This window comes from Perna viridis, chromosome 1 (genome assembly GCF_037379345.1).
Source record: "Perna viridis isolate PV_CMFRI_1.1 ecotype Kerala chromosome 1, ASM3737934v1, whole genome shotgun sequence".
In the NCBI taxonomy this organism is placed as follows: Eukaryota; Metazoa; Mollusca; class Bivalvia; order Mytilida; family Mytilidae; genus Perna; species Perna viridis.
This window is the reverse complement of record NC_142445.1, coordinates 40,533,482-40,547,985: the sequence shown is the minus strand read 5'-3', so window position 1 is coordinate 40,547,985 and position 14,504 is coordinate 40,533,482. Positions and strand designations below refer to the sequence as shown.

The window sequence follows — 14,504 nt, the reverse complement described above, 5'->3', positions numbered from 1 at the left end:
CAAACAAAAACTCTTAACCTGATATTGTTCCAAAAAAAATATTTTTAATTACATTTAATTGCAATAATTTTTGTACTAATGAAACAATATTTCTATTTAAATCTATCACATGCGTGTTTTGTTTACTGTAAACCGAATCATTTTGTGCCGTCTACGTACGCGATCTTTTATGATCAATCTGCACTCAAGCAGTTATAAATTCACAATTATTCTTCTGAGTTAAATCGTTAAATATAGGTTACGAGAAAAAGAGGGAAACGAATAAATTGTTTCCAGAAGTGTTCTCATGGAAGTGATGATCTTCCATAGCCATTATGGAGTTCATAATGTCGACCGTAAAATGTTTGAAGTGCTGACTAATTTCTTGTTTCAAATAGTTTATACATGTCTCAATAATACAAAGGCCACAATTTCCGCTTTGTAGGGTAACTGTTGAATCCCTTTTTAATAGCTACAATGAAAATCCTGAGTACCTAAGGGGTAGTTCTAAATTTTAATTCTTACGAAGGCTAGGTCAAAGAGAATAAAGATACCCACAAATTACCTTTTTATACCATAAAATACAGACTTTGAAAAGACGCCAAAACAAATACCAGGGTTTGAAATATACCCCATTAAAATTTAAGATCATTTCCCGGTAGAAAAAAATGCTCATGTTCTATATTGTGTCAATGTCAGGGGAAATTCTTGCCATCTGTGCTATTTTGAAAAGCTTATGTCCATCGCTGAATCTCAAAGAAAATGTATGTTACTATACTCTTTTGTTTTTTCTTTAGAATAAGTAATTCCATGTAGTTTGACATCAGTCATTTGCAAATCTTTAGTTTTTCATTCCCCAACATACCAAACAGTTTTAAATTCCCCAAAATACCATAATTTTTCTCACCCCCTAAAAATATCATGTGTTTTTTTACCCCCCCCCCCCCCAAAAAAAAAAAAAAAATATCCCCAAAATGGACCCAAAAATATTCCTAGGAAATAATAATAATTCCCCCGTTTCGGACTTAATAGCTCATCCCTTCACTTAATTCTATCCCAGAAGATGCTTTTTGTAACACAAGAGAAAAAGGGTACTTGCTGGTACATTTTAGAATTGAATATGACTAGACAACCAGCAAATACCAAAGACTCTAAAGAAAAGAAAAGAATTTTTTTGAAAAATACTGTTTAATATAGAGATAAGTGGTCTCCAAGACACACAGGACCAATATGAATCGCCGAGAAAATATATTCAAGGTCTATTAATTTAACCCGCACTTATGAAATTAATGTTGACGATTTTATACACGCCCAGTAATAGTTTATGCCTGCTAGATTCAAAATAATAATTGCTCTTTCTAGCTATTAGACATAACATTTAATCACCTTTTTATGTTCACATTCAAATACGATAATTTGAGTTATGACTTGTAGTATTTTCTTTAATATCATGCAGAGTAAAGACAGTTTTTCTTCTCTTCTTCATTTAATAATCATTTTTTGATAATTATGTAGGCCACACTATAGCACTGGTATTCGATTATCAACATTATAGTTGTCTGTGGTATAGTTTTTATGATCTGAGATTTATATATGCATGATTTGCATATTTTTGCAGGATGCGTATTTGTCATGAGTTTCATTTTTATCAACATTGCATTCTTATCTATAAATGAACTTGAAAGTTTATTTTTTATATGGAAATTGAAAAAGAGACGGTTTTTCATAGTAGAAAATTTATGGAAGAAAACAATTGTCATCCATTTCTTAATTTCTTAATGTTATTTTATTGTTTGTTTGTTTGTTTTGGGGTGTTTTTGTTGGTTTTTTTTATTTGGTTTGTTTGTTCGATATTTTGAGCAACTGTTTTTCTCATGGTATAGTTTTTTTTTTAACTTTGTACATAGAAAAAATACACTACATAACATGCATGCATTGATGCTATATACTATTAAATTGTGTTATAAATCCATGCAATATAAAGACTATATCTAATGGATCACATTTAATGTAGAAAAAATAAGTAATTTCAAACAAAAGAAATAATAATCTTGCCGCTCACATTAATATGGAATAGATTAAACACATCTCATTGCCTTATCAGAACTAGAAATTATAATTTTGAACTTTTAGAAGCCAGTATGTTAATAATTGATCAAGAAAAAATAATTTCTCGTTAATTTGTTTGCATGATATATACATTTCCAATTTTGACTTGGAGTTTTGTTGACTGAATTTCTACATCTACCACGAAGTTCATATTGATATTGTATAGAATGATGTTTTATTCTTATTTGATAAAGGGATATCAAGGAACCGCTGATTAGAACGGTAATGAGAGAAAACATACTCCAGGAATAATCACTAGACAACAAAAATAGAGATACATACTAAAAAACAGTTAGTAACCAAAGTAACACTAACATAGAAGCAAAAGAACGAAAAAGCCGGATTCCACAAAAAAACTGGGATCAAGGATCAGGTACACCATTAAGGTAAGCGTCCTATGCTTTCCTAGAAAGATACACCGAATTGGTAATAACATGTCACTTCCGGGATATACGAAATAGCTACTTGAAGACTACAAAAAATGACTGAAACTACTGAAATGTATCTCTGTGTAATTTCAACGCCCTTTCACGATGGTAGTATAATAGTAATTAAGAAAATACGGTAGCGAAGTATAAGCTCCTTTGACTTGCTCTGATCCAGTTATGTCAAAGGAGCTACAGCACTCAGTAAATAAGTCAGGAAAGTTTCTACAAATGAAAAGAAAAAAATGGCAATACAGAATGAAAGTCATTGCGTTTGTCGTATAGTTTAGTCATTAGTTCTCCCTTTCCACCGATTAAATATGTCAAGATATGATGTTGTCTTGCAGGGTCTAAATGTCATTTATTTTAAGTTCATTGATTGATGCGATGTGTAATACTCCGGAGTCTTGGATTGTTTGCAATGTCATCTACATACTGAAAACGGATATCAAAAGATCGGTTTAAATGATATTTCTTTCCTTTTTTGTTTAAGATCAGCTGTAGAGCCAATCTTATTAGAGTAAAGGAATAGGTCAGACACAAGCGAACCCAATTTTCCCATTGGAATATCGAAAAACACTGGACGAAAATTCGTGCCTTTCACATTTTATCTGTATATTAGGAAGACTATTTTTTCTTCAAAAACTGATAAGTATCTGTCATGTACTATGAAAATATATTTGTATTTTGATGTTATTACTTTTCTAAGGTAACAAGGATGTATACTGCTTTCAAGTTTGGATTTCAAAGTGAATAGTTGAAAAATTTTGATGCTATTATACTATGATAATTATGGACCGAATGATCACAATTATCGTTCTTAGTAAAAATACCTGAAAAGGATAGTACGGATTTATGTTTGTCAACTATCTTTTTCTAAGAGCATGGTCATATCATTGGTTGTAATTCGTCTTGCAGTCAGAATAAATAAATGGTGTTTTAGGCTTTGTGTGATGGAACAATAGCATATTTTTCATGTGTAGCAAACAATGTTTTAGGTACATCAGGATCTTATTTGATAAAGCATTGACACCCTTTGCTCTACTTGGGACTCTCGTGCGTTTGAAAAGTAAAAAGTAAAAGCCATGTATACTCTAATTCACTGCCCTCTATTTCTAGTATATTCTCCAAGAGATCCTTCATAACATCATTACATCTGTTGTTCAATTCATGTTTCTTTTCGTCGTCTTTTTCTTCATTCAATTTAACAATTTAACAGTTTAAGTAAAACTGTATTGCACAACGGTATATGCCGTATATTATAACTTTCACCAAATTTAATAATTCCAAAATTGAAGAATATCTTTTCTTCTTAATGTAGCATTTGCTCGCATAACTGAATTGTCTGATCCAGAGTTACAGCTTCAATATCTTCAAATCCCAAAGGTGTCATCATATGACCACTTCTTTTATTACGAAGACATACAACGAGTTTTGAGGCTTGTTTAGGGACCTCTTTTTCAATGAATTCCGGTAAAATTACAGCAGTTTTGTATTCACGGTGACATGCTCCTTTTAAAAACTTAAACTGTTTAGATTTTTCGTCGCTATTTGTAATGTATGTAAGTTCATTTAATAGTATGCCGTTATTGTGCAATATTCTAAGCAATAGTTCGGAGAGTAAAAGTTCTGAAATATTCACTAAGGGCATAGCTAGGTTATTTTCAACTAATATGTTAAAGTCGGCCTCCCCGATGTAGTTTGATTCAAAAATTTCTAATTCGGCGTCGGATTCTTTCTTTATTGCGTGGATATCGCTGATGTTTCTGTGCTTGTTAAGAATGAATCTTTTAACGAATTCTTCATTAAAATTGTTGTTAAGGTCATTTTCATTACTGACATTGTGTGATGTTCATCATTTCTTTCAGTCTCAGGTATGTTTTACATATCATTGATATAAATGCAATTGTCGCGTGTAAAATCACACTCGCTTTTTACAATATCAAGAGCTATTTTGCGCGCTTTCATGAGATGAAGATGATCTTTGTATATATTTGTGCGCTCGTAAAAAATGTAGTCCCTATTGAACAGTGAAGATATGCTATGTAAAACTTTAATTCTGCGTCAAGGACATTTATTTCGTTTTCAATGATTTTTATCAATTTTATGGCATGGTAAACGAATTGTAGATTTCTGTGCACTATCATATCTGTAGCTGGATCAATGTCAATTTCAAAGCAATACACTTTCAATAGAAATTTTAAATGACTTCTATCATTAGTTTCCAGACTATTGTTACTAAGAAAATTTATGGCATCTTTTGTGACCCTGTGAAAAATAAGTATTGTATGTCGATCTGAATTTTCGTCTTCTAGTACTGTAAATATGTTTGTTTTTGTAAATTTTTCCATACGAACAGGCTTCGAATACGTAATGTTACACAAAGGTATATCAACGAATGCTTTAATCAAAGCCTGGATTTTGTTAATTTTAATATCTCTTTTGCATCGCGTTAAATGAAAGTAGCAAGCTTCTAGTACAGTCGTTGAAACATTGTAATGTCTGAAGTATGGAATTAATTTAACTATGCCCCATTGGTTTTCGCTTAATGTTCTCTGGACAAAAATCAGCGGCAAAATTTGAGATTTTAGCGTAGTTGTGTCACATATCGTTTGATCCGTGTTCTATATTGACTCATATAAGGATTTTGCACCCGATTTAGAAGATATGAGTGAGAATTCGTCAAGAAATGTTTTAAATGTAAGCTGAAAAGTAATAATGAATTGAACAGCAGTAACTACTGCCAAGGGAATATTCCCGATGACGTCTCTCAAACGTGCGATATCCTCTATTTTTGTATCCACATCTTTACAAAGCTCAGAAAATTCATCGTTAGTCATTCCATTGAATAAAACTAATTTAAAATTTTCTAATTTGTCTTTGAGTTTTGAATCTGTTGTAGCTATTATCATGTCTAGGTTTGGTACAGTTTTAATCAGGGACACTAATAGAACGACTTCTGCATAGTCTTGTTTGGTGGTATCTTGGTCTACATCATCAATGAAAAGAAGAAACGGAAAGCCGTACCTTCCATCTTGATTAAAGCAGTCAGTTAAGATTTTTACAACTAAATTAGTATCGACTGCTTCATCATAAGAAATTTTGAAGTTCAAATCTGCTTCCAAACTTTCAAGTATTTTTTTTAAACACAAAACATTACTTAGAACAATTTTTCTAATGACTGAATACTTGTCCTTCATTTTATTACAATAAGAATGGGCTGCTGAGACTTTCCGGATCCATGTGCACCTGAAATAATATCATAAAATTAATAATAGATATTTGAAAGTATTCTTTGGTTTTTATTCGTTGTTAAGAAAATCTTGCTACTAGACAGTTTATATCCCCAGTATTAACTGCTTAGATTATTAAATACGATTCATTAAATGAATTAATAGTGGATTCATTCTTGATGTATCTACGCGCTAGAATAACCAGTATAAACAATAAACAAATCGGACGTTTATCAATTTAAAAAATACAGAAACTAATAGACAACTTTTATTAGATATAACTTAATGTAATTTGAACTTATAATAGAAGGAAAAAATAATATCACACATACGTTTTGTTTTTTTTTCTCCAAAATTTGTGAGTGCATTTTAACTTTTTTTTACCGATTTTGGAGTAAAAACATTCCGATAGAAAGTATCAATGCAAAAAATGCCTTGCAAAGAACTCTTATTCTAACTGACCGAAAATGATTTCAGATACAAAATGAAACAGTAAAATTCTTTCAAAGTACTCTTCGATTGTATGCGATATTGTTTTCGCTAAAATTTAAAATAAACGAAGAAGAGTGTTTTCTAAAGAGTACAGTTATCTTGAAAAGAATTTACCCTAAAAATAAACTTCAACATTATAAATTAATTTCCAAAGAATGTTTTAACAAATAGATTGCAGGAAACATCTATTTTATAGATTAACCGTTCAATTTTCAATTTCATTTTAGTCACTTATAATAAGACCGCTTTAATATCTTACCAAGTAAGCAGGAAAACCTAATGTATCGGCAGAAATATCAGTAAACTCTATGCATGAACATTATTGTTGAAAATGCTTTGATCAAATACTGAATACAATGACTAAACTTCCAGGTAACAATTTTGTCACAAAATAACCTACCTTATAATTTACCTCTATAATTCACTTTAAGTACATGTAGCCCCTAACGAAGGACGTAAAGCCGAAAATTTGTATTTAGTTCCCTTTTACTTTTTCATTGAGGTTATTGTTCACTTATTTATAATTCATATTAATGCATAAATCCACGTCACAAACTATATAATGTCTTAAAATTTACCATTGCAATAGATCAAATTTCAGTTAGATAAGTCTGAATTAAGAAACAAGCAAGAAGTTCTTTGTTATGGTCATTTAAAGTACGCATATAAACACGGACGTGATGATACAACAATATTACAGAGGCATGATATATACAGCTATGGCTGACGCCATTCAAGTACAATGTTCAAATTGCGGTTTATAAGGGAAATTACACATGTTTTTTTTATATGAAATGTGTAACCTCTTGCAAATCTTACTTTAACCTGTTGAAAGTAATTTCCTTTTTTGTAATGAGAAATTAAATGTACATATATATTTAGTTTTTAAATAAATATTACTAGAATTGTATTCAAATAGATTAAACAGTACACACAATGTACTGTGAAGGAATGGACGGTCATACATTAAGTAAATAGACTTAAAATTTATAAGTGTAATTTTATGAATTTTTTCATTAAGAATTTTACTTTCAAAACATATCGATAGAAAACAAATCTCTGATTAAGCTTTAAAACAGGCTGATTAATATAGCTGTCTACAATATTATTTAGAAGATATCTGCATTGTATTTGAATATATCGCAGCAGCATACGATTTGAAGGTCGGAAATTGAGACTATTTGTAACAAGGACATCACAATAAAAACTCTAGGTTTTTTTTCGCTTTTTGATTTTTGCAACAATCGATACAAGATGTATGACAGCAATTTGTTTCAAATATAATGCCGCTATCTTGTTAATAATCATTGAAAATTGGAAGAAAAAAATTATGTTTGAGCTTGCGAAGAATTAATTAACATCAAGCATGGATTATATACTCTAAAATCTACGAAATTACAAAGTTGTCATAACGAATTCTGCTTAAGGATTAAACTATGTCAAGATAAATTAGAAATTAGCTATACCAATGGTACAAAAACAGGAACACAACACCTTACAGGAAGGCCAAACCATACAGCGGAATATCCCACTGAAAATCCAACCGAGGATGAACTTTTTTAAAACAAAAATTCGAATTTCATTCCAACAATTTACTTTGAGATATGTTTGAGGCGAAACATTTTTTTTTACCTTCCAATATCACAAGTTTCTCTCTATTTGTTCCCAAAAATGCATTTTCAATATCAGATAGTTGTTGTGGTGGTCGGTAGTGGCTTACGACTGGCAGGTCCTGAACGAAGATATCTGGCAGACAAATACGAAATAATTTTCAGTTTTCTGCAATAAAATTTCACATAACCTTCTTTCATATCACCATCTTTTCTGTAATGTTTGGTTTCATACTACCCGTCCTGTTAATGGAGTGTTTTATTAAGTTTTTTTTCAGGCAATTTTTTTCTAATTTTTCGTATGTCATTTATTTTTTCTTACACTATCGCACTAACTGTGTATTGTTTTACTTTATCAATATGATAGAAAAGTCAAGAAAACATCTATAAAATCATAAATCGACTTAAAAGAAAAGTTGCAGTAATCTAATCATAAATGACTACTTGTCAATAATTATGTTAATTCGTTAAGGAAAGAGCTATATCAACTACAACGGTGTTAACTTCAATGGTTGTAATTGATAAGTACACATATCATATATGCACTGCAACTTGCATTTAAATTATAATAATATTTGCATATGGTCACATTCATGTTGATTGTAAATAGTGCCCTTTTTTTTTTGCTTTATGGTAAAATATTGGAAATTCGACTGTTAAACAAACTTGCACTAGGTATTTAACTGATTACGAAGCGATCAATATCAAGTACCATTTGCAATTAATGTATGCCTTTATATAAAGAGAAAAAAAAGACTGGTCTGAAAAATTACCTTCATTACACTATACCAAGTTGTTATTTCCATATACTATTGACCATGCCTGTCAATTACAATGAAACCTAATACAAAAAGTACTGGTTAAACAAAACACTGTGCTCGTTATTTAGATAATGCTTAGAAGAAACAACCAAAAAAAAGTTTTTTGTAGTGGCATGTATCTTAGTTGAATGAAAAGCGTTCTATAAAAAAAAGAATAATAATCGACAAAAAAATTGAAATGTAATATTTCTAGCCGCTAAGTGAAATTCACACTTACATTTCGGAACAGCTAATTTACTCTGGCTTGTAACCTGTGAACCATCCTCGTAAACAATGTCACACCGAAACGTTCCTGAATCTGTTTCGTCTACTTTCTTAATGAGTAAAGACGGCGAAGAAATCGTTCCATCACAATATTTTTCGAAGACCATAGCTCTTTTGGAGCACTATCTCCTTCAGCAAAGTACCACCTTACTTTTAATATTTCAGTGTTATCTGATATATTACACTTCAAAAAGACATCGTCACCTCTAAATATTCGTCCTGGGTCGACAATGTCGATTTTTCGTTCTTCTTGAAAAAAAGTTTTCAGAATATATCATTTATATTTTATACATGAGCCATATCCAATAAATTGCGTATCCATCATGAAGTTACACAAATAATAAAATCGTCACATAGTTCAAGTATGTAAGGCTAAAACATGAATGGAATTTATTTACCTATTATGGTTCATCAACACTTATTCATCACCTATTATATCTATCGAGGCTTACATATCAACCACTTTGTAGGCGAAATAACTTTGGTTTAAGGTCGTAGCAGGGGAGAAGAAAAGTAATGATTTTATTATTCTTTTTATTTCTTGGTATATTCTTTTAATGTTACATGTCTGTGGATTATTTGATATCCTGCACCAATATTCACTATCTTTACGTTAAAAAAAACCTACAATTATTGGTTTAACTTTAATACCCCCGTGTATTGGAGTTTCTGTATAAATGAAATAACAATAAATAAAAGCAACATTTCAAATATAATTATAAAAATTGAATGTGGCACATGAAGCTCTCCAGAATACAAACACAGAAAATTGATCTACAAAATATGGTATATTTGAACGTTTAGGGTTCTACTGGTTTATAGTAAGACGATACTTTAACATATTTTTTGTTTGTTTTGTTTTGTTTTTTTTTTTTTGGCGTTTTATGGAGAGAATTCCATTAATTGTTAAACTCACCCTTTTTAACTTTAATTATATGGAAATACTGTGATAAATGGAGGACTGTTTGTCTTCAATCCTATATATCAAAGACCAGACTTGGATTATAATAAGTAATATCACATGGCATGAATATTTCGTGCCTCTAAACAAATAAGGGTAGACGCTTCAGTTACAACTTTAACGAGTTTGTTTTCTCTTGTAGGATCAAGTGTAAATCAACTACATGTTTTTATTATATGACTAGAAAAATAGAATTCTTAATGGCTTTTAATTTCTTGTCATATATATATATATATATTTTTCTTTTTTCACCAACCACTTACAAAATTTTTAACTTCTATACTCACAGTTGTCAAAGAGGGTCTCCAGTCAAACCACAACACTTGTTACTCCCGTAGTGGTATTTATTCAATGTGGATCCTGAAAAATTCGAACGATCTTTTGGAGACCCTCAACTCAAGATTATTAGCAGATTATAATAGCATTTAAAACCTATGATTTTTCAACACTGTATACTTCTATTTCCCAAATTCAGTTAAATCCCGACTCAAGAACATTATATATCGTTGTTTTAACCACAAAAAAGATGGAACACCTAGACACAAATATATAGTTCTTGGTAGAGATTCCTTATACTTCGTAAAAATAATTCCAAATCATCTTCCAAATTTCAGAAGAGGATGTTTTGAAAATGCTGGAATTTTTTATCGATAATATATTTGTCCAGTGTGGTGGAAGCGTTTTTAAACAAACGGTCGGCATTTCCATGAGAACAAATTGTGCTCCTCTACTTGCTGACCTATTCCTTCACTCTTATGAGGCTAACTTTATAGCTGATCTGATCCGACAGAAAACATCGTTTAGCTGGATCTTTTTATCTCAGTTTCCGCTATATAGATAACGTACTATCGTTAAACAATCCTAGTTTCGCGGATTTTATACATCGCATCTACCCCAAAGAACTTGAGATAAAGAATACTACAGACACTATGAAGTCAGCCTCATATCTTGACCTACACTTAGAGATCGGTGGTGAAGGTAAACTATTGACCAAACTTTACGAAAAAGGTGATGACTTTGCATTCAAAATTGTCAACTTTCCTTTTATTTGTGGCAACATCCCTTCAGCACCTGCGTTTGGATTTTTTATATCACAACGTTTAAATAATACTAGAACTTGCCGTAATCTAACAGACCTTTTGTATTGCGCTAGACTTCTTACAAATAGTCATCACTACAAAAGTTTTTTGGCCGTCACCATAAACACGTGGATCGTTATGGTGGTATCCATCTGCACCATGAAAACTGATTTGTTCAACGTGTCATACTTATCCTTTCCCCTTCCGTCTACAGCGGACTTGACTTTTTATGAGCAACTCGGCGGGTGTTTCTAGAAAAGCAGAGGAGGCTTACCCAACCGGTGCACCTGGTCCATGCCAGTTTTTGGTGAAGTCCGAGTTGCTCATTTGCTATCGTTGCTTTGTGTGTATTGTTTTGATTACTTAATGTTCTTTGTTGTGTATGTCTGTTTTCTATGTCTGGTCTTTGTGCCTGGAATTCGTTTATTTTATTTCAGCTGGATTGCTGATTGAATGCCTGTGTAGAGTAGGCCCGTAAGATTTAAGTGTTTTAATTGTCGGGGTTTTTTGTATGAAATATCAGATGTGGAGGACCAAAGCAATTATAAAATGGCTTACAGTATCTATGAGAGAAAATGTGTACACATATCTCTTGAATGTTTTAATGGTATCTATATTTTTTCTTTTTTAATATTCTTAAATATCGGGTATCAAGTCCAGTTCGTAGTGGTGCATATGTCCGAGTTTGTGTGTTTACTTACTTATAATTTGTGTGTTGTACTTTGTTTGTCGTCCATTTTGTAGTTGGTGTTCCCGATGTTGTCTTGTCCAGAAATTTCCGCCGTTTATACGTGAATTTTCTTTCAGTAAAAATTACTTTGTTGTTCCTTCTTGTAATAACTTTAATGGTAAAATCGTATTTGAACCAAATAGACAATCTAATGTAACTTTCGTTTTCAATGCTTTCGATAAGTTGAATTGTTATCCATTTTCATTTTAACTTGATTTCCCAATATATGCAAGTACTGATTCATTTCGGGTGGGTTCTGTTCGAAAGACTCAGAAAGAGAATAAATCATCAAAACACATGAAAACAATATATATCAGTATCATTAATTATTGAAATTTAATCACCTTAAAACCTTACAATAAATTTCTTTGTGGGAGTTCATATTGCAAATGTTTAGTTTTTTAGTGAATTTTATACAAAATGCTAGAGTCTAGTAAATTCTTTTTGAATTTCTAAATAAATCAAATAAGATTTATTTTTCTAAAATTACAAAACTAGATTATAGAAAAGATAGAAGAAACAGAAAAAAACTACATTTACATACATAATTGATTGACAAAGAGAGGATTGCTCATAATTATGTCTTTAAAAGAATATTGTTTATTGAAGGTTAATACTTGTATAAATTAATCAATAACTCACAAAATTTTACTTACGCTGGCTTTGGCAAAAAAAGCAATACTAAATAATAACGACATGAAATGTTAAAACAGCAACATGGTATTTCAAAATCGTGACATCGCCATGTCAAATTAAAATAAAACATGTTATAGGGTATCCGACTTAATGTAAACTAAGTGAATCAATAATTCTTCTTAAGTTAACTTAAGTTTGAGTTTAAAAAGCCTAACGGATGTTGTCCATTTTGTCTTGAATTTACAAGACCAATACTGAAGGTTGATTGGATTTGATTGCACAAATCATTCATTGAATTACCGTTGACGGTTAAAACAAGAACAAAACATATGTGTATTAATAAAAAATAAAAAATATACATTACTTGTGAATCACTGCATAAATACAAATGTGTGTTGCATATTTCTGTATGCTGTAAACGTATTTCAAGGAGTAATCTTGTGACACCATGATTTATATGAACGCAAATATTTTTATACAGTTTAGGTGCTGCATGTCTGTATACTCTAAAGGAGGCGTACAATACAAAAAGAATAAATAACTTTTCACTCAAGACGTAAGAGGTAAATAAATATTGCCGAAAAATATCAAATTCATATGTACGATGTTAAGATTTGTCAGTCTGAAATTTTTTTTCAAGCGATTCTGACAGTTTCGAAACGAGTAATGACTTCATCATTTAAAAAAAACGTTGCTCTTATTATTTGCATATGCGGCACATTTTTGCGTGTGTTGTCAATTCAAATTCTTACACCACATACAAAGAAAGCGCATAAACATTTAAAACTAAAAAAATGTAAAAAGGACAATTTTCCACAGAAGTCGCTATAATACAGTGGACATTCGCACTATAAACGTAACATTCAATACACAAATTTCAATAAACACCCTACAACGACTTAAGGAAATTGACATTTAGATTCTCCTTCGGTTTCGATGGGATTACAGGATTCCTCTTCTCAAGATAGTTAAAATCTTAAATATTTAATTCCCGAGATAAATGAGGGAGAATTTGTTTTGTTCCATAAACAAGACCATAAAAAGTAAATTAAACAACATCCTAAATTCTCCCAACACCAACTACATCATCAGGAACCTCATCTCCAGTCATCAAATCATTGCGTCATCGATATCACTACCATTATGATTAGTTGATACACTTCCAACTAATGATGGAACAAAATATGAATGACATTCGCAAATCAACAAGTATTAATTGATCAACAATATGACTAACAACTATAAACATGGTAAACATGGTAAACATGGTAAGCGTGGAAGCCTTCACCTGACATTTTAATATCCCCGCACGTGGCGGGAAATTACAACCTTTAATCACTCATTCGTGTGGTGTGAATGAAGCCTATGAATGGGAGCAATTTCAATACAGTTGTCTACCCATTTCGTAATATACTATCCCCATCATAGGACAAAAATCGCTGTTTATATCAAAATTATATAAAATTACCGCCTCAAATCGAACTAACATTGTAGAAAGGTCCAGTATCTTTACCAAAGATACCAAAGAAGTTGTCCATATCGAATTTTTATTTCTTCTCAAATATAGTTTTGGCCTAAAACTTTGTCTCAATTGAATATTTTTCAAAGGACAAATTTAGAATACGTTTTATTATTTAGACATGAATAACCAATTTATCAATATGTGCAATGGTAATGATCTGACTAGAATATCATATTAAGCATAATCAGTACTTTACCTTGTTTATTCTGGCGCAATGACTTTTCATATCAGAATTGTTTACACATGATAAATCCTACAGGAAAATGAAAATATTTGTAAATTGTATTTTCAGAAATTTTCAATCATTCAAATAATTCATCGTTTCATTACCACAGTACGAATTGAATTAGCAATACATTTCCTTCAAGTTATTTTACATAATTAAAATACATTCGCTTGCATATAATGAAACTTTATCATTCATATACAGCCTTGACATTTTCTTTTTTGATTAATTCTTTTAAAACCTGTTCTTATGAATCTCATGTGAAATTATATACTAAAAATTAAACTCGTAGATATTGTTAAAGAAATGACCTCTTACTTCGATGAAAAGCTATAAAGTAAAATATAAACCAATATTTCTTTAGAAGTACATAAGACTGCTGCAATCATCATCATCATTAACACAAGCAAGGATGCG

General features: G+C 31.0%; 1 protein-coding gene across 5 annotated transcripts; it reads right to left on the bottom strand.

The window, feature by feature from the left end:
• Positions 1-3,611: 3,611 nt before the first annotated feature.
• LOC148628759 (uncharacterized) lies at positions 3,612-14,181 on the bottom strand. Of its 5 annotated transcripts, none has more exons than XR_015924366.1 (4): positions 8,887-9,811; positions 8,622-8,670; positions 7,871-7,984; positions 3,612-5,762 (listed from the first exon to the last, which is right to left on the bottom strand). XR_015924366.1 is itself a non-coding variant. In XM_088593687.1 (3 exons), the coding sequence occupies exons 1-3, from the start codon at positions 9,038-9,040 to the stop codon at positions 5,710-5,712; spliced, it is 321 nt and encodes a 106-aa protein (XP_088449813.1). In that variant the 5' UTR covers positions 9,041-9,811; the 3' UTR covers positions 3,612-5,709. The 5 variants fall into 5 exon arrangements, 1 of the variants encoding a protein (XP_088449813.1); XR_015924367.1 differs by lacking the exon at positions 3,612-5,762 and adding an exon at positions 11,675-14,181 and having other exon boundaries at positions 7,024-7,984; positions 8,887-9,602; XR_015924368.1 differs by lacking the exon at positions 3,612-5,762 and adding an exon at positions 11,675-14,181 and having other exon boundaries at positions 7,024-7,984; positions 8,887-9,182.
• Between the last annotated feature and the right edge of the window lie 323 nt (positions 14,182-14,504).